Here is a 27190-nt window from a genome sequence, read left to right as displayed (position 1 = left end):
GGACCTTCTGATCTCCGGGCGGACGCTCTACCACTAGACCACGGAGGCGGTCCCTCCGCTCAAGATGTCCGTACAAATAACAACATGATGGTTTCGTAAACAACTTTTACATAAAAAATAAAAACCAGACGATATTGTTGGGTACAGTATGTTCATTGCCCTGTACCGTATTGAGCTATCTCGATTCTGAGCTATCTCGCAATTCATCGTCCTCATTCGGGGCCAAACGGACTTTGTACGATAGCTTCAATGTGTTTAGAGTCATGATTGGTGTCAAGGTCAAGCCAGGGTGGTTTCGACTTACAAGTGAGGGCATGTGTGCGCATACGTGTTTGCATTTCTTCAGACGCTATCGCCGATTCAAGCTGTAGAGACATATATAACTCACTCGTCGACGTGTAACACACAGGAAACTGTAATTCATATAATTTAAACAGACTCGCTGCATCAACTGCTTCCTGTTGAAATGGCACTAATTGGAAAAGTTGCTATCATAACAGGTAAGATTGTTCATTGTACAAGTCGTGTAAGGATCCGCTTTTCATGGGTTCAACGTTTTCAACGTCTCAAATTATTTGTTTGAATGTGTATCTATCGATAATCATTTTCCCTGTGAAAATCCACATGCGTTCATGAATGAACTTATACCGTAGACTACCGTAGTGCGATTTATTTAAAAACAAGGGGGATCCGCCCCCCTTTTACACCCCCCCCCCCCCCCCCCCAGCACACACACACACACACCACACCCTTTACTTTAATATTTCGACAAGGGGGGCATACCCCCCTTGAAACCCCCGTGTGTTCGCTGTGTGTTCGCTGCGTCCTGAAAATACAGCGTTAAGTAGAAAAATGGCGGCCTACAAATCCTCTCGCTTCGACCGTAAATAACGAACTGCGCTTGCGTGGAACGTTTTACATTCGACAACTGCCGTAAAAACGCCAAAACGTTCATTCCGGTTCGGGTATCCAAATACTGCAGTCCACCCCAGACTCCTGTGGGGAACAACTAATGTCTACAGTAACAAATGCCTGTCGTAACAGGCTTAAAGAATCGGGTGGTCAGGCTCGATGACTTATTTCTTGTATATCGCCGCACATCCAAAACGTAAATTAGAGTTACCGGACCAGAAATCCTAGTGACTGATATTATCAGCTACGCTACGCAATAAACTGAGTCACCGAGCCTGGCTACCCAATCCATTTTGTTGCAAGGTTCGACCAGCAAACATGTAGATTTATATGGACAGGATTCCTAGCAGTCTGTGGTACTGCTGCTGCTGCTGTAGTAGTTTCTAGGGAAACTGTTGTTGATGTTGTTTGTGGTACTGTTGCTGATGTAGTTTGTGGTGTTGTTGATGTTGTCTGTGGCTCTGCTGCTGATGTAGTTGTAGGGATACTGATGTTGTTTATGGTGTTTGTTATGTTGTTTTTGTGTTGTTGTTGTTTGTGGTGTTTTGACGTTGTGGTGCTGCTGCTGATGTTGTTTGTGGTGTTGTTGATGTGTGTGGTACTGCTGCTGATGTAGTTTGGTGGATACTGATGTTATTTGTGGTGCTGTTAATAATTATGTTGTTTATGAGCTGTTGGTGTTTGTGTGATTGCGGATGTTTGTTGAGATACTGAAGTTGTTTGTGGTATTGTTGATGTTGTTTGTGGTGTTGTTGATGTTGTTTGTGGTGTTGTTGATGTTTGTGGTACTGCTGTTGATGTAGTTTGTAGGTATAATGATGTTGTTGGTGCTGTTGCTGATGTTGTTTGTGGTGCTGTTGATAATGACGTTGTTTATGAGCTGTTGGTGTTTGTGTTTAGAAACTGATGTTGTTTGAAGGACTGCTGCTGAGGATACTAATTGTGTGGATCTTGGTGTGAGGTCGATGTTTGTAGCGCTGATCACGTTCTTATGAGTAGTTGGGTACCTGGCAATGGAACCGGAAGAGGGCATCGTGGTTAATGCGCGCGAATCCAAGATTGCGGCACTTCCGGTTCCGGTTACGTGTGCCTCCAAGATGGCTTCACTTCCAGTGAAGCGGAGGCGTGCGCCTCAAAGTGGACGTCACGTCCGGTTCGATGACGTCACTCAGAAGTGGGTTCTACGTCACGTCCGGTTTCCGAGGGGCCATCTCCCCACCCAAGATGGCGACTCGGCGCCTCCAAGATGGCGGCGGCGGGAAGACGCGAAAGCGGGTAAAGCGGGGAAGGCGGGAAGGCGGAAGGCGGGAAGGCGGAGGAGGGAGGAGGAGGAGGGTGTGCAGGGTGTGTGTCGATTGCGTGTGGAGATGATAGATCACTGAGACGAGCTTATACACAGTCGATGACCCAGCAACTTTGCTGCTAGGTTGACGTCACATCGCCGAAGGATCTTGCAACGTATTCCACAAATCACGTCATGGGGTATTATGACGTTATGGTTAACTTTGAGGTGCAAGGTCTCTTTCTACAAGGCGGTCGTATTGTAGCACAATGACAGTCGTTCGTCTCACTTAAAGTATGTGAGTGGCGATCACCTTTGCGCTTCCATTATGATGTGGAACTTTAGGATTGGGAATCGACATGCACCGCTTCGAGAGACTAAAACAGGATCAACATCTGATACAGAAAAAAAAGCAGGATCGAAATCTGACCAATCAGAAGCCTGGGTTTTGGACCAATCAGAGAGCTCGCTCGGCCCGTTCGGGTCTCTGATTGGTCGAACTGAGGTTGTGCTTTCTCTCCCATGCTACAAGCCTGACCCTATGGCAAAAAAAGAAACACAAGGGTCGGTCCGTTTTGGAAAACCGAGGTGCAGGCCGGTCGCTGGAACTGACCAATCCATGGGTCGCGTTTTGGACCAATCAGAGACCCGAACTTTCTTGTTTGTCTATATAAAGGAAGGGCTGACGTTCATCAGGCAATCATCGCCATCATGACGGGCAAACAGAGTACAGCATACCGTTTGGAGAGGACACACACGACTCGATCCAGACAGTTAATAACCGCTAACCATACTTATCGTTCGACATTGAACCCAGACTACTTGGAAACCGTACCACCGGACAGCGTTCCCATAGAACTACCCCTTTTATTTGACAGGGTGATCGATGACTTTTATCAACAGATGTCAGCCCAGAAGAGGGATCGTATTTGTCTAGGTATCGACCACCCCGCTTTGGACACGATCATACGGATTCCATTTCGTCACTTCGAAGATCTCCATGGCCTAGATATCTTGCATGCCGACGAAAAAGTCCAACAGTCAAACAAAGCCCTTGCCATCGATGCCACCATGATTGTGACCTTAGTACACTTAGCAGATCCCAACGGGCTAGGATCAGGCAGTGGTCATCTGAAAAACGTGGTTGGACTGAAATCGTGGTTAGCATCCAAAAGGGAGATTGTACGGATCAAGAACAAAGATCAATCCTGTTTGACAAGGGCCCTTGTGGTGGCACAGCATTATGCCCAAAGACCGACCCCCCGACCCAAGAATGCACCAACCAGAGAATGAGACTGACGAGAACGATTCGAGTCGATGTTCAAGGCATACGGGCACGGGACTTGTTTTGACGACTTGGCATTCCTGCAGGTCCCTGTCAGGGCCTGGACGACCTAGCACCTAGCCTTGGCCCAAATGAACTATCAACTGAATGTCTACAGTCAAGAGACGGATCGGAGACTGATGTACAAGTGTGATGAGGCTCCACCCAACGCCACCGGGCTGCATTTATTATGCAAGACACGGGGAAGCACATCACGAATTTGTGCGTGGTTGTACATACGTTCACAGCCTAGTGGCCAAAACAAAAACAGTTTCCAGTTCACAAAAAATCACAGGACGCCCCCATCATCCTGTGACTTTTTGTTTTGTTTTGTTGGTTCATGTGAGTGGGGATTAATAAAAGTTGAAAAAAATAAGTGTTGTGTTGTCTTTTTAGGAGGGGGAATTGCCATGCACACCCTAGAGATAAAAACAGGATCGACATCTGACTGCTCACTGCATTCTGTCCATGTCTGTGCATGTCGATTCACCTTTAGAATTCAGCCGTCCGTTCCACAACATGATCGTAGCTAAGGTGATCACAACTCACATACTTTAACTTACACAAACGACTGTCATTGTGCTACAATACGACCGCCTTGTTGAACGAGACCTTGCCCCTCAAAGTTGCTGGGTCTTCGACTGTGTATAAGCTCGTCTCAGTGATCTATCATCTCCACACGCAATCAACACACACCCTGCACACCCTCCTCCTCCTCCCTCCTCCCCTCACTCCCTGCCTTATGCCTTCCCCGCTTCCCACCCCCGCCATCTTGGATTAGGAGATGGCCACTCGGAAATCGGACGTGACGTAGAACCCCCTTCTGAGTGACGTCATCGAACCGGACGTCACGTCGAACGCCACCCCGGAACCGGAAGTGACGCCATCTTGGAGGCACCCGGAACCGGAAGTGTCGCCATCTTTGGCATGCACAGAGTCCACTTCCGGTTCCATAGTCAGGTACCCAACTACTCTTATGTTGTTTGTGGTGCTGCCGATGTTTGTATGATTTTGATGTTGTGTGGGGGCAAGTGATGTTTTTTTACGGTGCTGCTGATATTTTTTGGGTTGTTATGGGATATATGGGATAGTGTGGGATATAAAATTCGGATACATCAGTCACATTTGTGTACAAAATATAATTCTATGTATGTTTGACTTCCAGGTTCCAGTTCAGGAATTGGGGCAGGAATTGCAGCAGTGTTTGCAAAAGAAGGAGCCAAACTGTCTTTGACAGGCAGGAACCAGAAGAATTTGGAGGAAGTGGCCAAGAACTGCAAGACTGAATCTTCTGATGTAAGTTAAAAACAATAGAGAAAGCTAGAGCTGCGTATTCTGTCGCCATTCTGTACATACACTCTTAAAAAAATAGAAATGCACAGGTAGTATGTCGTTCATTGAACGTGACTTCACAAAAAATCCGGTATATAAATTGGACATATGTTATTGTAAAAACTACCATGAATTTGGAATTTACTCGATTCTGATTGGTCAATCAGAGGCTATTAAATCACAATACACAGCCTCTGATTGAAACAGCTGGTTTGACGGCCGCATCACCGTGGAAGCTAATATTCATAGATTGGTACTATTTTCAGTCATTGTCGGTAGGCATATTTAAATAATTAAATATCTACAACAACAGGTTCCAAATGCACAGATGCGGTTACTACAATATTCAAAGTATGTGTGGCAATACATTTCGTGCAGAAAACACGATAGAAATCTAAAAAGGGAATGTATTTACGTTTTGGAGACAACAGAGAGCTTGGAATTTTGGCACTGTTCTTTATACGAATGTGACGTCATATCTTTGCGTCACAATGAGCGATAAGACGTCATAATGGTGACGTGTGATGTAGAGTCCACAGCACCATTTGCCGCCTTTGAGACCAATACACACAGTTCAATTCCACTGCAGCCCGTGAAGATCCGGGGTAGAATAGGTCTTCAGCAAACCATGCTTACCGTAAAAGGCGACTATGCTTGTCGTAAGAGGCGACTAACGGGATCGGGTGGTCAGGCTCGCCTACTTGCTTGACGCATGTCATCGATCCCAATTGCGTGCATCGAGTCTCTTGATATCATTCACTGTATTGTCTGGTCCAGACACGATTATTTACAGACCGCCGTCATATAGCTGGAATATTGCTTAGTGCCGCGTAAAAAGAAAAACCAACCGTCCGAGAACCGGCCGACCAAGAGTTACCACCCCTGCACAGGACTGTTCCGCCTGCGCCATCGCAATCCTGGTTTGAGGAGGACATCGGATCAGACTGTCCGGAACCATCTTCGCGAGGCTGGAATCCGACCCAGAGGACCAGTTATCGTCCCTGTTTTGCAACAGATACATCAACAGCGACGCTTGCGTTGGTGCCATACATTAAACTTACAGCCTTGGAATTTGAGAAACTGGAAACGAGTGTGGTTTAGAAATGAATGAATGAATGAATGAATTCTTCTTTACGGGGAAGATGGAAGACAACGTGTTTATCATTGTGTACGTGAATTCGACAAATTCTGTGGCGGCAGTGTCATGTTGTGGGGAACCACATCCTACACCACGAGATTTGACTTGGTTGTGGTTCAGGGAAATTTGATAGCAAATCGTGACATGAATCAAATTCTTCCAATCATTGACCGCTATAGGGAGCTGTTTCAACAGTACAACGCTCCACCGCACACAGCTTATGTCACGGTATACTACCTTCACAATGCCAACATCAACGGCTTGCCCTGGCTGTTGATCGACCCAATCGAACACCTCTGGGATGAACTCGATGAACGTGTACGTAGGACAGAATTCGTACACTGATCCAGTCGGTGCTGAGGAGATGCAGACCCGTGATTGCTGCCTGGGGCAGTCACACGAGGTACTGAGTTCAGCGCCACCTTTTGGCCTTATGTGACATGTGACTATCGAGCTCCAAAACTTATATTTGTATCTATGATATTAAATTAAATATATCGACTATATTAGGTACAATACACTTACTTAAAATCTGCGCGTGTGTTTCTTTTTTTAAACAAGGCATCGGCATCGCGATTCACTTAGGCATTGCGAGTAGTGTCCTTTAGACGTGCCAACTGCCTTTTGAGAAACCAAACACAACATGGTACAGTTTGCAATTATATTTTTCCAATATTTTAGTTTATTTTTCAAACATGTAAAGTTTGGTTTTCAATAGTGATGTACATGTATGGAAACAAGTCACAAAAACGCAACTGCTAAAGAAAAGCATGCATTCCATGCAAAAGTTGACTTTTATGCAAGCCCCATGCATTTTACTACCCAAGAATGGGTATAAAAACATGTGCGTTAATGGGATTCCATATGCATTGTTTACAACCTGACAACCACTCAGAAAACAACAAAATTACGCAATTATTCAACATTACGAAATGCCACGCCTGTCCGAGCGTCTGTGAGCCATTGGTATGCTTGAAGCAGGATCGAGTCAACATGATGTTGCAAGATAATTTAACGTCCACAGAAACACCATTTGGTGTTAATGCAACGTTGGCAACAGACGAATGCAGTCAGAGACCATCCTCGGAGTGGCAGGCCACGCGTAACCAATAAATGACAAGACGACTGGATTCGAACAACACACCTACGAAAGCGATTCCAGTCAGCAACAGCGACTGCAAGAAGCATCCCCGGCCTTCGACGAATATCTTCACAAACAGTACGTCGTCGCCTTAGATGTGCAGGGATTGTCGCCAGAAGACCCGTCAGAAGACCCGTCAGAAGACCCGACAAGCGTCCCATTTTGACAGGAAACCACCGTCAAGCACGTCTACAGTGGTGCAGACAGTGTCTACGCTGGACGGCCATGCAGTGGGGACAACTTCTATTCACTGACGAGTCTCTTTTCACCTCAGCCACAGCGATGGACGGATTCGAGTGTACCGACGTCGAGGTGAACGGTACGTCAATCATTGTGTCATGGAAGAAAATCGGTTCGGGGGCGGCAGCGTTATGGTAAGGGACGGGATTACAGCAAGACAGAGGACCCGTTTGATAGTGGTAGAGGGAAATCTCAATGGACAGCACTACCGCGACGAGAACATCGGCCCTGTTGTTCTACCGTTTGTGCGTCATCATGTCCCAGGCATTACCTTTCAACATGACAGCCTCATATGGCTCGACTTGTTCCGGCTCGCTCCCCTGATCTCTCACCAATCGAGCACATGTGGGATGAGATGGATCGGCGCCTTCGACGTCAACCACAGACACTCCAGGAACTTCGAAACATGCTCCAGCAGATATGGACAGATATCCAACAGGACTTTGTGCAACGCCTGGTCCGTTCCATGAGACGAAGATGTGTTGCTTGCATCGCAACCAGAAGTGGACACACACGCTATTGATTTGTAAATTGACATTTGGCATGTTTATGGGTTTTTTTTATGAAATCACGCATTTTCTGAAGTCTGTATGGCAAATTAAACCATTTGAACACATACAGGTATCTGCTGCAAAAAGAAATTGTTTCAGATTCGGTAAAAAACATAACTTTGCATTAAATCTTATTCAATGTCACAGGAACTTTTGTTGTTCAGTATATTTACTCAATGGCAAAGCCAGGAAATTCACATCACATCAAAGCAACTATTTAACAACGTGATTCTATTGTAGGATGTTCTCATAAACGTGGGTGACATCACGAATGATGCCTTCAGGAAGACTCTCGTGGAGACAACCAAGAAGAAGTTCGGGAAAATAGACATACTGGTAGGTACACTTCAACTACCACTGAAGGGTTGAAAGTTCGAATTCATGTAAAGCTGTACGGCCCTTACCATCATCATACAGTGGCCCGCTCATTTGTGATAACATGCGGGAGATTTAATGATGACTCTATCCCTTTCAGCTATAATTCGAAGTAACCACGACGCAAAAGGGATACGATGAGAGGCAAGCATCTGTGTCACCGAGCCTTACTACTCGATCCATTAAGTCGCCTCTTGGGACAAGCACAGGTTGCTGGGGAACAATTCTAACCCAGAATACCCATGAGGTGCTTCTGTAGATAGGGTCTTTAAAGGATGATTTTGTAACATATGTTTGGGAAACTTTTTGACAAATCTTCACAGCTTGAGAGAAGAATTGAAAAGCCATCACCTGGAGATTCTGAGTTAGAATATTAGGCTCCCAGATGTATCATGGCTGTCATGTTTCGGTGTAAGTTGGATTTAACGCCATTTGAGTAAATATTTTGGAAATATCGGCATGGGCTACACCAGATTTAGGCTTCACACATTACACCTATGTGGGGGAATCCAACCTTGTCTTCGAGACCAGTGAAGATCCGGGGTAGGTCTTCAGCAACCCATGCTTGCCGTAAAAGGCGACTATACTTGTCGTAAGAGGCGACTATCGGGATAGGGTGGTCAGGCTCGCTGACTTGGTTGATGCATGTCATCGATCCATGCTCATGATGTCAATCACTGGATTGTCTGGTCCAGACTATTTTTTACAGACCGCCGTCATATAGCTGGAATATTGCTGAGTTCCGCGTTAACAAGTTGAACCAACAACCAACCTTGTCTTCGGTGTAACGAGCGAACGCATCAACCATTAGGCTACACCATGGTCGTAGGAGTCGACTAAAGAGATCGGAAGGTCATTGTAATATCTTGATAAGTATTATATTACCCGATGTACCCTAGAACTATGTACTGTAAGAGTAACGCGTATGAATACCTCCCGTGCCTGTGAAGATAGTCCGCACGTGCGGTCACTCGGCTATGACATGTTGACCGGCCATGTGGCTGGCGAAGTATAAGTCTCTCCCCAACGCCTCTGGTATTGTCTCTAGTCTGGGGGCTAGGTTATAACAGTCATTTAGTCGTAGTAGGCTGTCGTAATACTCTGGCGGCATGGATCGTTGCTGATGTTATCAATCACTAGAATGTCTGGACTCGATTATTTACAGGCAGTCGTCATATTACTGGTTGCAGAGTGTGGCATGAGTCAAGAACACTAACCAATAAGCTGCACCATATATCTGTGTTTAGGTGAATAATGCTGGGATCGCACTGAGAAACACGCTGATATCAACGACGAAAGAGCAGTACGACAAAATGATGGCTGTGAACGTGGAGGCGCCTTTGTTTCTGACACAGTTGGTTGCCCCGTACTTGATTGAAACTAAAGGTACTCTCTTGTGAGTGAATGTGACTTTATGCCCGAATTTTTTTTTAGAATCAATGTATGGAAACCAATTACACCAAGATTTATTCACAAAAACAATTGTGCACTGGACAATATGCTTTTCAGAGAAAACATTGTATGTATTGAAGAAGTTATCAAATCATAATAGTCCATAAGAAACTTCATAATTATTACAGTTAACTTCGTTTAAACTTCGTGGCTGTACTACTGCCGAAAAGATGTAAACTGGTAACACCTAATATGTTCATGTTTTTTTCGATAAGACTTCATGTGTATAGTCAGTAGATGTTGCTATAGTTTTAGGGCTTAACAAATGTTTTTGCTCCAGGGTGTGTGGTCAATAATTCGAGTTGCATCACAAGTACAATTGTGAGTAAACCCCATCCTGTAAAACTGCACCTCTTTAAAACCACCCATGGTCATCCCAGTGCAGAATAGGCCACACGTATCACATTCAAAGCACAATTCAGTTTGGATGTCCAATATGACTGTTCGGGGAGTATTTGTGTTGGCAATTTGAGTTTCCTTCCTTTTCATGTGAAAGATAATGAAGACAAAAGGAGGAAATGTTTTCCACAAGAACGTTGTACACCTGCGTATTTCCTTTGTTGTGCCTCCTTCGGCAGATGGCCCCGTGAAGATTCCGGGTTAGAATAGGTCTTTAAGGTACTCACGGAAATGAAAAAAACCTGTTTTTTCGTCCTCAGATCTTAAATAAATGCAGTTAATGTACAAAATATGTAAATATACAAACAACTAAATTAGTACTTATTGGGCCGTGGCACAAATACAGCGTATCAAATGTTTTTATGCCTTTTTACACGTAAAAGTGTGTATAACTGTGAATAAAACAGACAATTGTGAAACAGGGCATAACCAGGTGTAAGTAGATCAAGGTGACCTATGACGGTAGCGAGAACTTAGATCTTATTTTAATGAGATTGGTATCAGACCCAAGCTGATTTTTCCCCGGAAATTTAAAACAATTATATTGCGTCACCGACATGCTCACAGTTATAAAAGGACGCTTAACATACCTCGACCTCGGTATCTATATTAAATAAAGCGATGGTGCAGCTTCATTTACTTTCATATATCATGCAAAGACATCTGAAATTATTATTAGTCTTCCCTCCTGTCCAGATCCCGAATGCAGGTGCCTACGGCATGACCAAGGCGGCTTTGGACATATATACAAGATTTCTTGCTCATGGTTAGTATAAAAAACCTTTTGAAACCTCCACACGCTTAGGTGGACCACTCATTTAAGGTGATGCTATTTGCTGTGCAGACTTTTGTCGTGCGAGAATGCGATAATCGTCAGTGGGACCCTCACGTCTTAGACCTAAAATAATGAGATTGTACGCCCTTTTTACAAACAAACAGCCCGCTCCATATATAAATACATATAGAGAAATGCCTTACCTCCAACATTTACATATAACTTCCGCATAACGTTTCTTACTGTGAAGCCCAAATCAAGGCAAACGGTAATTATACGGTCAACAGTATACGAATTTCGATTGCAACCGCTACATCAAACCCAATTTCTACCCTTAATATTGCTATACTTCATGATGCTTTGCCTTACTCTCGTACATTTTCTCTCTTGAGACAGAGATATTTCGTAATTAAAAGGACATATGGGCACGTGTGGTCCAGGCATGTGCGGAGCCGCGATTTGTTATGCAGAGTTGCGTCCCTTAGGTTCGCCAGAAACCTATGCTCGTTTCAAATACCGTTTCGACAAGATAATGTTTCTGGGGTTGTCAACACCATACCCATGCTCGTGGCTGAAAAGTTTAAAACCTGCATCAAATTGGACAAGCAGTGATATCATTTGAATTCTATTGAAAGCGGCGTTAAACCCAATTAAGTCACTCGCTAAAAGATAAGACATACAATTTCATTTGTGGAAAATGTCCTCCTGACGTTTAGCTTCTTCCCTTTCACATTAAACTGAAACGCTGGTATGACTGAAATACCCAGGCCGCCTGGTTCCCTGGGTATGCTGCGCTGGCGCTACACTGACTCAGGGAATGACTGCACAATGGCCGCCTCCACTAAACGAACCAACATGGCGGACACGCCATGTATTTACTATAGAAAAACTCTATTTATTTTTCCAAAATTAATAGATCTATTTATGATTAATTTCATTGTGTAATAAGAAAACAAATGCCCGAAAAATGGCTTTTCATGTGAATAAAATCCAGAGACCAAACGTCAGAACCAATGACAGACCTTATCATTAAATACCATTATTACGGATAAGAAGTGTTTGTTTTTTCTATTTATTATACTGGGCGCTAACTCAGCTAAACCCACCACTTTACAATGGGAGAAAACGGGGCATAATCTGCATTTGCTTCATCAAATTTGCTAAAATAAAGATGCTAATGTTATATCATTGACGTGGTTGTTTAATTCCATGTATTATGTATACGATTTCGAGACAACAGTGAGCTGACACAAAATATTAACGCACATATCACTGTTGAAAATGGGGTGCGTGTCACAGTTTACATTTCACCGATGTGACGACCCCTTTCGAATCTCGAAACAGCTAAAATAATGTTTTCCTTCACTAAAAGTAACAATGGGCTTTATTCTCGTGACATATACATTGCAAAAGCATTCATGAAAATGCTAAGAAAAAAATATAACCACCCGTTTTAGAGTTTTTCAATAGTAAATACATGGCGTGTCCGCCATGTTTGTTCGTCCAGTGGAGGCGGCCATTGTGCAGTCATTGCATGGGTCAGCGTAGCGCCAGCGCAGCATACCCAAGGAACCAGGCTGATATCAAGGTAGCTTTAAACAATATCACTCACTCAATGTACAATCTCCAAAAAAAGGAACGCACAGGTAGTTTTTAGTAAATGTATTGTACCTAATAAAGTCGATATATTCAATTTCATATCATAGATACAAATATAAATGTCTTGTACAAAGTCATTGAAAACTATTCATTGACATGTCACATAAGGCCACAAGGTGGCGCTGAACTCGTGTGACCGCCCCGGGCAGCAATCACGGGTCTACATCTCCTCAGCACCGACTGGATCAGTGTACCAATTCTGTCCTGCGGAATTCTGCGCCATTCTGCTTGTAACGCGTTGGTCAGTTGTTGCAGTGTCTGCGGCGTGTTCTGACGTTGACGTACACGACGATCGAGTTCATCCCAGAGGTGTTCGATTGGGTTTAGATCTGGAGATCTCGACGGTCAGGGCAAGACGTTTGATGTTGGCATTATGAAGGTAGTCTACCATGATACGAGCTGTGTGCGGTGGAGCGTTGTCCTGTTGAAAACAGCTCCCTCTGGCGGTCAATGATTGGAAGAAGGTGAAGTTGAAGAATTTGATTCAAGTAGCGATTTGCTGTCACATTTCCCTGAACTACAACCAAGTCAGATCTCGTGGTGTAGGATATGGCCCCCCACGTCATGACACTACCGCCACCGAAATTGTCGAATTCACTTACACAATGTGGGGCAAAACGCTCATTTCGACGACGATAGAAGCAATCGTGATTCATCGCTAAACCACCCCCTCTTCCAGTTTGTCAAATTCCAAGGCTCGGCATTTTCGAACTTGAAAAATGTTGACAATTGAATGACAAATTATTGGCTTTTGCTTGCCTTTTTCTAGCCACTACCACGAGTTACGAATGCCATAACTTGAACGTGCATTTTGCTTTACTGTTGCCATAGCATTTTTGAACAAGTATGAAAACAATGCCGTTTAAGACATTGCAAATCGACAATGGCATGTATCAAATTTATATGGGATCTTTTGTGTAGTCAGGTCCAATGAACTACATTCTACCTGTGCGTTTCTTCTTTTTTTTAAAGTGTATATTAATATAGAGGTAAAGTACTCACGGAAATGAAAAAAAAACTTTTTTCGACCTCAGATCTTAAATAAATGCAGTTAATATACAAAATATGTAAATATTCAAACAACTAAATTAGTACTAATTGGGCCGTGGCACCATTACAGTGTATCAAATGTTTTTTATGCCTTTTTACACATAAAAGTGTGTAAAAATGTGAATAAAACAGACTATTGTGAAACAGGGCATAACCAGGTGTAAGTAGATCAAGGTGACCTATGACACCTTGACGACAGGTGAGAACAGGTGCATAATGCCTATAGTCTGTTTCTGCTATGTCAATTTGGACTTAGTTTTATTTTTGAATGTTGAAAGTGCCGACAAAATACCTCCTTTAAAATACATTTTGTATTGTTCACTGAGATCAAACTAGCAAATCCAGACTAGTACTTTTCGAGTTGTTTTGTTATTTCGTATTTACAGCTACGTAACACTTTGTGTCGATTTTTAAATTGAGAAAAACGGGTTTTTTTCATTTCCGTGAGTACTTTAGTAATAGTTCCTCGACACTTCAGAACATTTAAAAGAGGTGTCATACATGGTAATTTACCCCGTGAGGATTCCGGGTTTGAATTGGATCCCAACGACCTGTGCCTGTCCCTTAAGGCTACACTGAATGGATCAGTCGGTCCTTGTCATCATATAGAGGAAATATTCCTGAGCAGCCTCAAGCAACAAACAAACAAACACCGTAATTTCTTTCCTCAGAAATGGCATCACATGGGGTACGCGTGAATGCAGTCAGGTAAGTAAACAAAGAAAGGCAATCTTTACATGGAAAGTTATAGTACCTGTGTATATGTATATTGTATGTCCGTGCATGTTCGGGGCTTGGATTGTGTTTCATGAGATGGAAATTAAGTATCGATGGGAATGAGTGAGTGAGTGAGTGAGTGAATATTTATAGTCACATAGGCAATATTTCAGCCATATCGTGACTAAATCAAGTTAGACAGTAATAATACATACATTTTTATCATAAAACCTGTCGTCAAAGGACAGTAAAAGAACTAGATTATCACAGATGTACATTTTAAGACCATAAAAAAGATACTACCATATGGGAATGACATTCACTTAAATTTATTTGAGTTTAGTTCATAATGTGATACAATACGCTGAGAATATACAGCATGTTTTCTGTCCCCAGTATTTTCATTTGTGGAGATTAAATCTGGTTTCACGGTTAGTGAAACCTTGACACTCCAACTCCGTTCAACATGAAGATCCGGGGTAGAATAGGTCTTTTGTTTGGGGTAGAATAGGTCTTCAACAACCCATGCTTGCCGGAAGAGGCGACTATGCTTGTCGTAAGAGGCGACTAACGGGATCGTGTGGTCAGGCTCGCAGTCTTGGTTGATGCATGTCATCGTATCCCAATTGCGTAGGTCGATGCACATGATGTCAATCAGGGGATTGTCTGGCCCAGACTCGATTAATTACAGACCGTCTTCATATAGCTGGAATATTGCTGAGTGCGGCGTTAAACAACAAACAAACAAACATTGATGTATTCACTGCGTTCTTTTCATTGTTTCAGCCCAGGCTACATACCCACTGAAATTGCTTCTGGGCAAATATCTGAAGAAGAATTTGCAAAGGTAATTACGTTAACCTACTAAATTTGGCATAGCGGGAGCAACTTCTCACGCCGTTGGAGTACGACACTCAATCAAAATATACTCCACATTCTCTCACTCACTCTGTTTCAGTTTCACAAAGACTTGGTAAATGCAACGCCAATTGGTCGCAGTGGTACGCCAGAGGAAATAGGACACATTGTTGCCTTCTTGGCCTCGGAAAAAGCAGCCTTTGTAACTGGGGAATGTTTCTTGGCCGATGGCGGGTTGACAATGATCACACCAATCCCTACATAAAGATGAAGTTGAGGGTCGCAGGATCTCCGTCAGCAGATCGTGTACTAAAACATGCGATTGTGTACTAAATACACTGACCCACACGACAAGTAATAGTAAATCTTGGCAATGATTACTACTTTTCTATATGTAATGACATAGAAAAAAAGAAGTGATTCTAATATTTATTTCCAAATCACTGGCTAACAAATTCTGAAATAATCATCAAATATTACTAATACTGATACGATGTATTAGAACAAAACCTGGAACAAAGTGCCCGACCTAATTATATAATGTAGGATAAATAAACAGAGATGAACATGCTGAAACAGTGTTCTCGACGTTTGTTTGATTAAGGAGTGGAGTACAATCTTGCAGGAAAGGGTGATGGAGAGCGTAGCTTCGATTACTGTAAATTATTATCCGGCCATCGTTTATCACCAGTGTCTTCTTATGTCACTACGGGTTGTAAAATTACTTGAAATAATTAGTTACCTTCGAGGTAAGGGTACTAATATTTATTCAATGGAGTCACCGTTAGTCACGAATGAAGATCCGGGGTAGAATATATAGGTCTTCAGCAACCCATGCTTGCCTTAAAAGGCGACTATGCTTGTCGCAAGAGCCGACTTACGGGATCGGGTGGTCAGGCTCGCTGACTTGGTTGATGCATCTAAACGAGTAAACGTAAATGAACGTTTGACATGACTTGATCAATAATGGGGCAGGACCCCACGATTGGTCAAACGTTTGTTTATATGGCGAGGCTAACCCCATGACTATAAGAGAGTCGTGTCTGTTCCTCTTGCAATGCCTTGACCAATTGCTAACGTACTGGGTGGCCTTTGACACCGGCGTACACGTCTACCCATGGTCCCCAGCGCGGTGATCAACCTTCAGTTGGTATCGATCTCTAGCCCGTTTTTATAATGTGTTGTCCAATCATTAAGTTAGTTATCTATTTTAACATATTCTCAAGCTAGTTTTTATACAGCTTAATATATATTGTTAATGTCAAATTTTGTTTCGTCACGATATGGCTGAAATATTGCCGATGTGACGTTAAACTTTATCTCACTCACTCACTCACTCACTCTACCGAACTTGTCCCAGACGTGCTTTATGGGGAATGAACACGGGTATGATCGTCTTAAAAGACCTGGCATGGTGCGCAAAGGGCACCACTGCTACCACTATTAATGCCAGTATGTTGTCTCGGCTTTTCTGTCCAGAAACGAGACGCAGTGGCGTTCTGGCAGCCTTCGTGATTCCTAACCATATCATTACACACTCACCCCAAGTACTGTCAGGCTGATTTACGTCAGGACGCCCCAGACAGGGCCACGCCTGTCCAGAAAGTAAAAGGCGACTATGCTTGTCGTTAGAGGCGACTAATTGGATCGGGTGGTCAGGCTCGCTCACTTGGTTTGAAGCATGTCATCGATCCCAATTACGTGAATCGATGCTCATGATATCAATCAATAAATTGTCTGACCCAGACTCGATTATTTAAAGACTGCCGTCATACAACTGGAATATTGCTGAGTGCGCGTTTAACAACAAACCAACCAACTAAAAGAGGTCGCCGAGCATGCAGATTAGCTGCATACATATAATTTTTAATCGTCTGGTCCGTGCCTTGAATACCGGTGGCCGGGCGCAAGTGAACAGCAGAAAGATTAAATTTAGTAGGGTCTCAAATTCTGAAAAACGTTTTTCTGATTACTCAAACCCGGACTTTTCTTGTAGGCCTTGAGCATCCTTTGCTGGGCCGATCATGAACATTTACGTCCGTAGAAATGTTTCTGTTCCTAACAAGACATTTCCGACACATTTCTGTGAAGCGAACATCATTTTCAAGGAGTGTTTGTTTGTTTGTTTGTTGTTTAACGCCACTCTCGGCAATATTCCAGCTTTATGACGGCGGTCTGTAAATAGTCGAGTCTAGACCAGACAATCCAGTGATTTACATCATGAACACCGATCCTGGCCATTGGGATCGATGACATGCATCAACCAAGTCAGCCAGCCTGACCATCCGATCCCGTTAGTCGCCTTAACGACAAGCATAGTCGCATTTTACGGCAAGCATGGGTTGCTGAAGACCTATTCTACCCCGGATCTTCACGGGTCCACGGCGCTCTCATTACGAGTATATCCACACTGGAATTACTTAACACGAAAACATAGATGTAATTTAACCAAATATGTTTAAAAGGCGAGTTTTATATGGCCTTTGTCTGATACTCCAGGAGTGATAGGGTAGCTTAGTTATTAAGGCATTGTCTTGTCACGCCCACGACCACGGGCCAATTTCCTCCATGAGTACGATATGTAGGAATCATTTCTAGTGAAGATCCGGGGTAGACAAGGTCTTCATGCAGCAACCCATGCTTGCCCTGAAAGGCGACTAACAGGATCGGGTGGTCAGGCTCGCTGACTTGGTTGAGGCATGTCTCCGCATCCCAATTGCGTAGATTGATATTCATGATGTCAATCACTTGATAGTCTGGTCCAGACTCGATTATTTACAGACCGCCGTAAACACACACATCTACACATTTCTAGTCCCTCACCATGATATGACTGGAGTAATGCTAAAGCAGCGTAAAGCACTAACAATTAGACAGTTCAGTCAGTTAGTGTTTGCAACAAAGTTAAACCCTTCTGTCGTCTCCTTGTTGCTGTTGGTAATATGTTATGATTAAAGTTTGATTTCATTTTACATGCTCTGAGTGAGTGAGTTTAATATAACGTCACATCGGCAATATTTCAGCCATATCGTGACGAGGAGTTATTATATCATATCAATTAATAAAAACCTGTCATCAATGGACAGTAGAATAACTAGAATATCACAGATAAATCGTTAAAACTAGCATGTTATCATAAAAAAGATGTCACTATATGTCACGATACAATATAAAAATGAGCTATAGATCACCAGCAACCAAAGTTAGGCCACCATACTAGAGACCATGGGGCCTACGGTACTTCTGCTACCTACCCAGTACCTACATGGTACCCCAGCAGGATTTACATCATCCCTCTGGCTACTGCCGATGGTCAGAGGTATTAGCCAAACAGTTACAACAGCAAAAATACTACGATTAAAATCACAGAAAAACGAAACGCAAAACCAGACTTGTGTGAGGTAGGAAAATTCATTTATTTATACGAGGAACTGTACAAGGTTTTGAGCCAAAATGTTGTTGAGAGAAAACTTGGTGACTGTAGTCATCAAAGTTATCGGTACACAGGAAAAGTCTATGGTGAAGGTCAGCTACCATCAATAACGCGTATGTCTCCCGTTGGAATCGAGAGCGACCTGACATCTCCTGCCCATGGAAGAGATGAGTATTCGAATCACATCCTGGGGAATGGTAGCCCACTCGGCCTGCAACGCAAAAGCCAGCTGCCGGCACGTCTGGGGTTGTGGTTGACGTCGGCGTAGCCGTCTATCCTATTCGTCCCACAGGTGCTCTATCGGGTTCAAATCCGGGAATCTGGAAGGCCAGGGGAGACCATCAACGTTGTTGTTGTGTAGACGGGCTCTTGTGATCCGTGCTGTATGCGGTCGAGCGTTGTCCAGTCCTGCCATGATGAGAGCTAGCCGCTCACATCATAAAGCTACACCCACCAAACCTGTCCACTTCCCGTACGCAGCCTCCGGCGTAACGTTCTCCCCGACGTCTGTAGACCAGTGCTGATCCATCCCCTCGACGGAGGAGAAATCTTGATTCGTCGCTGAACCAGACACCTCTCCATCGCAGTTGAGGCCATACACTGCGTTGACGACACCAATACAGTCGTTGTTGACGATGTTGTCGAAATAATATGATGCGTCGAACAGGACGTCTTGCTCGTAGACCTGCTGCTCTTAAACGGTTTCATACGGTCTGGTCGGAGATTCTGCGCAGTCCGGGTATTTCGAAATTACGAGAAAATAATGGAAGTTACGAGAAAAAATCGAAATTTCGAGATAAATTATTGAAATAACGAGAAAATAATAATCGAAGTTTCGAGACAAATACTGAGCATAAAAATCAAGTTTCGAGAAAAGCATTGAAATAACGACAATTTTCGATTAAAAAAATCAATAAAATTATGGTACCAACATGGCTTCGTTAGGCTTTCGTACTTTCTGGACTAAGTGGGCTAGCACTATAAAATGGGCATTAGTCCTGGCAAGTACAAGCAGCGACACATGCGCGCGCGCGCGTGCCTGCACGTCGCTTCAATAAGTGCAATATTCTTGAACGTTAAACCCCATTCAAAACACCTTACTGACCCGTGAAGATCCAGGGTAAAATAGATCTTCAGCAATCCATTTTTGCCGGAAAAGGGCGACTAACGGGATCGTAGATAGAGCCAGTTCTTTGAAACGTTCAGTTCATTGATGTTTTCACTGATACGTGATAACGGGTGGCCCAGTCGTCTAAGGCGCCGCGATTCGCAGTGTAGAGTTGCGTCCCTTAGGCTCGCCAAAAACCTACGATTGTGGGTTCGAATCCCGGTTCACCCCGATTATGTTTCTAGGTTTGTCAGCACCATACCCGTACTCGTGGGTTTCACCGAAGTGGTAAACGTCTGATACCTGCATCACTTTGGGCTTTCCTCCCACATTAAGCTGACACGCCGTGATATAACTGAAATAATGTTAAAAGTGGCGTTAAACCCAACTCACTCACTCACCTGTTACGGCAAGCATGGGTTGCTGAAGACCTATTCAACATCGAATCTTCACGAGTGGTAGTAGTAGTAATAGAAGTAGGAGGAGTAGTAGTAGTAGTAGGAGTAGGCCGCAGGAGGAGGAGTACCATCAGATCAGGGGTAGAATATGTCTTCAGCAACCCATGCATGCCGTAAAAGGCGTCTATGCTTGCGATCAGGTTTTCTGCGAGTCGCCGCATCCGACGTGTGTCATTGCTCTTACCATCAACCACTGAATGTGCAAGTCCATACTTAATGCAGGCTGTCGTGCTGAACCTTGAATATTGCTGAGTTAACTTCATTAAGATCCGGGGTAGAAAAGGTCTTCGGCAACCCATGCTTGCCTTTAAAGGCGACTATGCTTGTCGTAAAAGGCGACTAACGGGATCGGGTGGTCAGGCTCGCTGACTTGGTTGATACATGTTATCGATCCCAATTTCGTGGATCGATGTTCATGCTGTCAATCACTGGAGTGTCTGGCCCAGACTCGATTATTTACAGACCGCCGTCATATAGCTGGAATATAGCTGAGTGCGGCGTTAAACAACAAACCAACCACGCAATTGGGATCGATGACATGCATCAACCAAGTCAGCGAGCCTGACCACCCGATCCCGTTAGTCGCCTTTTACGACAAGCATAGTCACTTTTTACGGCAAGCATACCCCGGAATCTTCACAGGTCTAGTAAATATGAAAGTTATACTTATCCCATTACATAAATAATGCTTAAGAAATAATTACTTGAATATACTGCAGGCCGTATTTCGAACACTGCCACAACGTACAGTCCCGTTTGGCTCCAAATGAAAATGAAGACTTGCAAAATAACTCAATATTGGGAATAGTCTAATAAATGCCAATACCATTGACAAAAATGGATACACTGTACCCATCAACATCTATATTGTTTGCGATTAACACGAGATGACCCCTCTTATGCTGTCATTACCTATACCGTTGTGTAGCACGTGCAGTACGTGTTTGTGCTGTTCCTCCTACTGTTGTGCCCCCCTCCGCCCAAGATGTCAACATGTACACAAAACAACAAGATAGTTTCTTAAACATTTTTTTTCCAGTGATGGGAATAACAATAACTAATAGCTGATATTGTTGGATACAGGGTAGTCATTGCCGTGTATCATATTAACAATTAATAAAGTGTTCCCGATTTTGAGTCTTTAGTGCAATTCATCATTTTCATATTTAGAGCCAAACGGACTGCAGAATTTCGAAAACCTAGCGTGTCATTAGGAACGAAACCTGCTCGTGAATGAGCCTTTATTCTCGATTGCTAAAAATAAAGATCCCTTCCAACCCATGTCATTGTTATTTGATGCTTAAACGTTTGAATAATTAAGGAAACATATTTAATTGGGTGTCTGACTTAAGATATATTTACTATTTTCCACAGGCTTTTCATTTGTGAGAACTTCACAAGACGTTGGCTTGGTTGGTTGGTTGGTTGGTTGGTTGGTTTGATGTATTACGCCGCACTCAGCAATATTCCAGCTATATGACAGCGGTCTGTAAAATAAACGCGTCTGGACCAGACAATCCAGTGATTGACATCATGAGCATCAATCCACGCAATTGGGGTCGATGACATGTATCAACTAAGTCAGCGAGCCTGACCACCCGATCCCGTTTGTCGCCTTTTACAGCTAGTATGGGTTGCAGAAGACCTAATCTACAAGACGTTGGCGATGAAAAATTGTTTTTGTATCAATTTTAGCAACATAAATTATACATAATGGATATGCTTTCACAGTCGTGGCTTGGATCAAAGTACATATACAAAGTATAATAATGATGCTGATATAAAATAACACTTGTACCCAGAACTATATATCATTTAACAACATGATAGATCATTCATCAGAGCACACGTACATTAGTTGGTTGGTTTGTTGTTTAACGCCTCACTCAGCAATATTCCAGATATATGATGGCGGTGTGTAATTTATCGAGTCTGGACCAGACATTCCAGTGATTGACCTGAGCATTGATCCACGCTATAGGTTGGTTGATTCTATATGATGGAGGTCTATAAATAATCGTATCTGGACCATACAATCCAGTGACTGATATGAGCATCGATCCACGCAATTGGTTCGTTGGTTGTTGTTTAACGTCGCATTCAGCAATATTCCAGCTACATAGATCACTTATCAATCCTTTCTTTCATTCTAGACTGGGCTAATCGGCGAAAAATCATCGTAGATTTTCAAACAATCAATATTAATACCACTCACATGCTCAAAACTCTACGAAAGTTTTTTGCCGAATATCGGATAAAGAAAACAGAACTGCCAACTCCAAGCACCCTGAGATCACGTAGAGCTTCAGTTCACAGAACATTGAGAGACTCTCCCAATTCTCGCAATATTGATATCATTGCCGCTAAGGAATTTATTAACTCTTACAACACCGCAGGCCGGTAAACCGGCCAAGACGTCATGAGTTTACCGGCCAGCGTAGTTCGCTACCTTTCAAAACCGCTCGTGTTATTCAGGGACAAGCCGAATAGCGACTCGTGCCCATCTCGTGGCCATTTTAGCGACCGAGTTTCGTCTTATCGCTAACGGGCATACCTAAAACAATATTGTCAACTCGTTGCGTAATGGTTCACACATTTCCTCATCTATGATATATATTCCCGATGCAACTTAAAGCACATCGGGATGTGCGGAATTATGCAGTATGATTGAACACATTTAACTGTGTCTTTGGTACATTTTTAGATGCAAGACAAATGTAAAAATCGAAATTTCGAGAAAATTATTGAAATAACAAGAAGATTATTGAAATAACGAGAAAATAATTGAAAGTAACGTGAAAATAATCGAAGTTTCGAGACAAATACTGAGCAAAAAAAATCTAAATTTCGAGAAAAGCATTGAAATAACAATTGTCGATTAAAAAAATAAATAAAATTATGGTACCAACATGGCATTGTTAGGCTTTCGTACTTTCTGGACTAATTGGGCTAGCACTGTAAAATTGGCATTAGTCCTGGCCAGTACAAGCAGCGACACACACACACACACGCGCGCGCGCGCGTGCTTGCACGTCGGTTCAATAAGTGCAATAATCTTGAACGTTAAACCCCATTCAAAACACCTTACCAACCCGTGAAGATCCGGGATAGATCTTCAGCAACCCATTTTTGCCGGAAAAGGGCAGCTAACGGGATCGAGTGGTCAGGCTCGCTGACTATTAACACTCTTGCCTACGTCAGGCTTAGTAACTTGTCTAAGAATGTAGATAGAGCTAGTACTTTGAAAAGTTCAGTTCATTGATGTTTTCACTGATACATGATAACGGGTGGCCCAGTCGTCTAAGGCGCCGCGGGGCGGGCGGGGCGGTCGGGTAGCCTAGTGGTTAAAGCGTTCGCTCGTCACGCCGAAGACCCGGGTTCGATTCCCGACATGGGTACAATGTGTGAAGCCCATTTCAGGTGACCCCCGCCGTGATATTGCTGGAATATTGCTAAAAAGCGGCGTAAAACAATACTCACTCACTGCGATTCGCAGTGCAGAGTTGCGTCCCTTGGGCACGCCAGAAATCTAGGATTGTGGGTTCGAGTCCCGGTTCGCACCGATTATGTTTCTAGGTTTGTCAGCACCATACCCGTGCTCTTGGGTTTCACCGATGTGGTAAACGTCTAAGACCTGCGACACTGCTGCGCCGTGATATAACTGAAATAATGTCAAAAGTGGCGTTAAACCCAACTCACTCCCCTTTTACGGCAAGAATGGGATGCTGAAGACCTATTCTACACCGAATCTCCACGAGTAGAATAGGTCTTCAGCAACCCATGCATGCCGTAAAAGGCGTCTATGCTTGCGATCAGGTTTTCTGCGAGTCGCCGTATCCGACGTGTGTCATTGCTCTTACCATCAACCACTGAATGTGCAAGTCCATACTTAATTAATGCAGGTTGTCGTTCTGAACCTTGAATATTGCTGAGTTAACTTCATTAAGATCCGGGGTAGAATAGGTCTTCAGCAACCCATGCTTTCCTTAAAAGGTTGGTTGGTTGGTTTGTTGTTTAACGCTGCACTCAGCAATATTCCAGCTATAGCGACTATGCTTGTCGTATAAAGCGATTAACGGGATTGGGTGGTTATGCTCGCTAACTTGGTTGATGCATGTCCATGATATTAATCACTGGATTGTCTGGTCCAGACTCGATTATTTACAGACCGCCGTCATATAGCTGGAATATTGTGGAGTACGGCGTTAAACAACAAACCAACCAACCAACTAATATCATGAGCATCGATCCACGCAATTGGAATCAATGACATGCATCAACCAAGTCAGCGAGCCTGACCACCCCATCCCTATATAGTCGCCTTTTACGACAAGCATTGTCACTTTTTACGGCAAGCATACCCCGCAATCTTCACAGGTCTAGTAAATATGAAAGTTATACTTATCCCATTACTTAAATAATGCTTAACAAATAATTACTTGAAAAATCTGCAGGCCGTAAGGGCCTGCTGAAATTATAAACTATAGACCAAGAACAAATCTGTCGGCCTCGTGCCTACGGGCCGATGTCTATTTCGAACACTGCCACAACGTACAGTCCCGTTTGGCTCCAAATGAGAATGAAGACAAGAATAACTCAAAATTGGGAATAGTCTAATAAATGCCAATACCATAGACAAAAATGGATACACTGTACCCATCAACATCTATATTGTTTGCGATTAACACGAGACGACCCCTCTTATGCTGTCATTACCTATACCGTTGTGTAGCACGTGCAGTACGTGTTTGTGCTGTTCCTCCTACCGTTGTGCCCCCCTCCGCCCAAGATGTCAACATGTACACAAAACAACAAGATAGTTTCTTAAACATTTTTTTTCCAGTGATGGGAATAAAAATAACTAATAGCTGATATTGTTGGATACAGGGTAGTCATTGCCGTGTGTCATATTAACATTTAATAAAGTATTCCCGATTTTGAGTCTTTTATGCAATTCATCATGTTCATATTTAGAGCCAAACTGACTGCAGAATTTCGAAAACCTAGCGTGTCATTAGGAACGAAACCTGCTCGTGAATGAGCCTCTATTCTCGATTGCTAAACATGGAGATTCACTCCTACCCATGCCATTGTTATTTGATGCGTAAACGTTTGAATAATTAAGGAAACATATTTAATTGGGCGTCTGACTTAAGATATATTTACTATTTTCCACAGGCTTTTCATTTGTGAGAACTTCACAAGACGTTTGGTTGGTTTATTGTTTTACGCCGCACTCAGCAATAATCCAGCTATATGACGGCGGTCTGTAAAATAATCGAGTCTGGACCAGACAATCCAGTGATTGACATCATGAGCAGCGATCCACGCAATTGGGGTCGATGAAATATATCAACCAAGTCAGCGAGCCTGACCACCCGATCCCGTTTGTCGCCTTTTACGGCTAGTATGGGTTGCAGAAGACCTAATCTACAAGACGTTGGCGATGAAAAATTGTTTTTGTATCAATTTTAGCAACATAAGTTATACATAATGGATATGCTTTCACAGTCGTGGCTTGGATCAAAGTACATGTACTAAGTATAATAATGATGCTGATATTAAATAACACTTGTACCCAGAACTATATATCATTTAACAACATGATAGATCATTCATCAGAGCACACGTACATTAGTTGGTTGGTTTGTTGTTTAACGCCTCACTCAGCAATATTCCAGATATATGATGGCGGTGTGTAATTTATCGAGTCTGGACCAGACATTCCAGTGATTGACATCAGCATCGATCCACGCTATAGGTTGGTTGATTCTATATGATGGAGGTCTATAAATAATCGTATCTGGACCATACAATCCAGTGACTGATATGAGCATCGATCCACGCAATAGGTTCGTTGGTTGTTGTTTAACGTCGCATTCAGCAATATTCCAGCTACATAGATCACTTATCAATCCTTTCTTTCATTCTAGACTGGGCTAATCGGCGAAAAAGCATCGTAGATTTTCAAACAATCAATATTAATACCACTAACATGCCCAAAACTCTACGAAAGTTTTTTGCCGAATATCGGATAAAGAAAACAGAACTGCCAACTCCAAGCACCCTGAGATCACGTTGAGCTTCAGTTCACAGAACATTGAGAGACCCTCCCAATTCTCGCAATATTATTATCATGGCCGCTAAGGAATTTATTAACTCTTACAACACCGCAGGCCGGTAAACCGGCCAAGACGTCATGAGTTTACCGGCCAGCGTAGTTCGCTACCTTTCAAAACCGCTCGTGTTATTCAGGGACAAGCCGAATAGCGACTCGTGCCCATCTCGTGGCCATTTTAGCCACCGAGTTTCGTCTTATCGCTAACGGGCATACCTAAAAAAATATTGTCAACTCGTTGCGTAATGGTTCACACATTTCCCCATCTATGATATATGTTTCCGATGCAACTTAAAGCACATCGGGACGTGCGGAATTATGCAGTATGATTGAACACATTTAACTGTGTCTTTGGTACATTTTTAGATGCAAGACAAATGTAAAATCAAAAATTATTTCTGAGGGGTTCTTTGACGAAGAACTTGAAATCATACGCGCATTCGGATTGGTTTGTCGTATTTTTTCGCACATAACATTCATCGATAAGGGGACGAGTCTTCTTAATTGCAGGTAACGGAAAGGGACGAGTGGTGACGAATGAGCGAGTGTAGAAGTAAACAACAGATAATTCTAGATCCTTTTCTCGCGTTAATAAGTCATGTGATCACCGGAAACGAGATTTGATGTATTATGGGATGTTTATCTACAAGCTTCCTTTACTTTTACGCGTGAAACTTGAACGGCGGTCGAGTGTTTTGACAGGTAACTCTCGCGTTGCGATTTGACTTTCAACACGCATGCGTAATGGCTGCGAGTCATGATTCGGATAGCGATGAGATGTCGGACAACGACTTTATTGATTATGTTGGCGGTTTTGAAATGCTTGAATTAAATTCGCAATGCGAACGGGAATTTTGCGAACTTTTCG

At 43.1% G+C, this 27190-nt stretch overlaps 1 protein-coding gene across 1 annotated transcript; it reads left to right on the top strand.

The window, feature by feature from the left end:
* Positions 1–326: 326 nt before the first annotated feature.
* LOC139447812 (uncharacterized oxidoreductase MexAM1_META1p0182-like) lies at positions 327–15770 on the top strand. Its single transcript, XM_071229297.1, has 9 exons — positions 327–500; positions 4684–4814; positions 8161–8256; positions 9543–9681; positions 10028–10068; positions 10843–10912; positions 14302–14338; positions 15134–15194; positions 15306–15770. The coding sequence occupies exons 1-9, from the start codon at positions 467–469 to the stop codon at positions 15468–15470; spliced, it is 774 nt and encodes a 257-aa protein (XP_071085398.1). The 5' UTR covers positions 327–466; the 3' UTR covers positions 15471–15770.
* The last annotated feature ends 11420 nt before the right edge of the window (positions 15771–27190 follow it).

This window comes from Haliotis cracherodii, unplaced genomic scaffold (assembly GCF_022045235.1).
Source record: "Haliotis cracherodii isolate W230 unplaced genomic scaffold, xgHalCrac1.p SCAF_7, whole genome shotgun sequence".
In the NCBI taxonomy this organism is placed as follows: Eukaryota; Metazoa; Mollusca; class Gastropoda; order Lepetellida; family Haliotidae; genus Haliotis; species Haliotis cracherodii.
Note: the sequence above shows the minus strand (reverse complement) of the source record. Positions and strands in the feature narration are given on the sequence as shown.

What these genes read in the sequence shown, in the direction of transcription:
- LOC139447812 (XM_071229297.1), top strand. Translation starts at nt 467, where the DNA reads ATGGCACTAATTGGAAAAGTTGCTATCATAACAG. An exon ending in TCGGGAAAATAGACATACTG is followed by an intron (nt 8,257 to 9,542) that starts GTAGGTACACTT and finishes ATCTGTGTTTAG; the next exon opens with GTGAATAATGCTGGGATCGC. An exon ending in GTACGCGTGAATGCAGTCAG is followed by an intron (nt 14,339 to 15,133) that starts GTAAGTAAACAA and finishes TCATTGTTTCAG; the next exon opens with CCCAGGCTACATACCCACTG.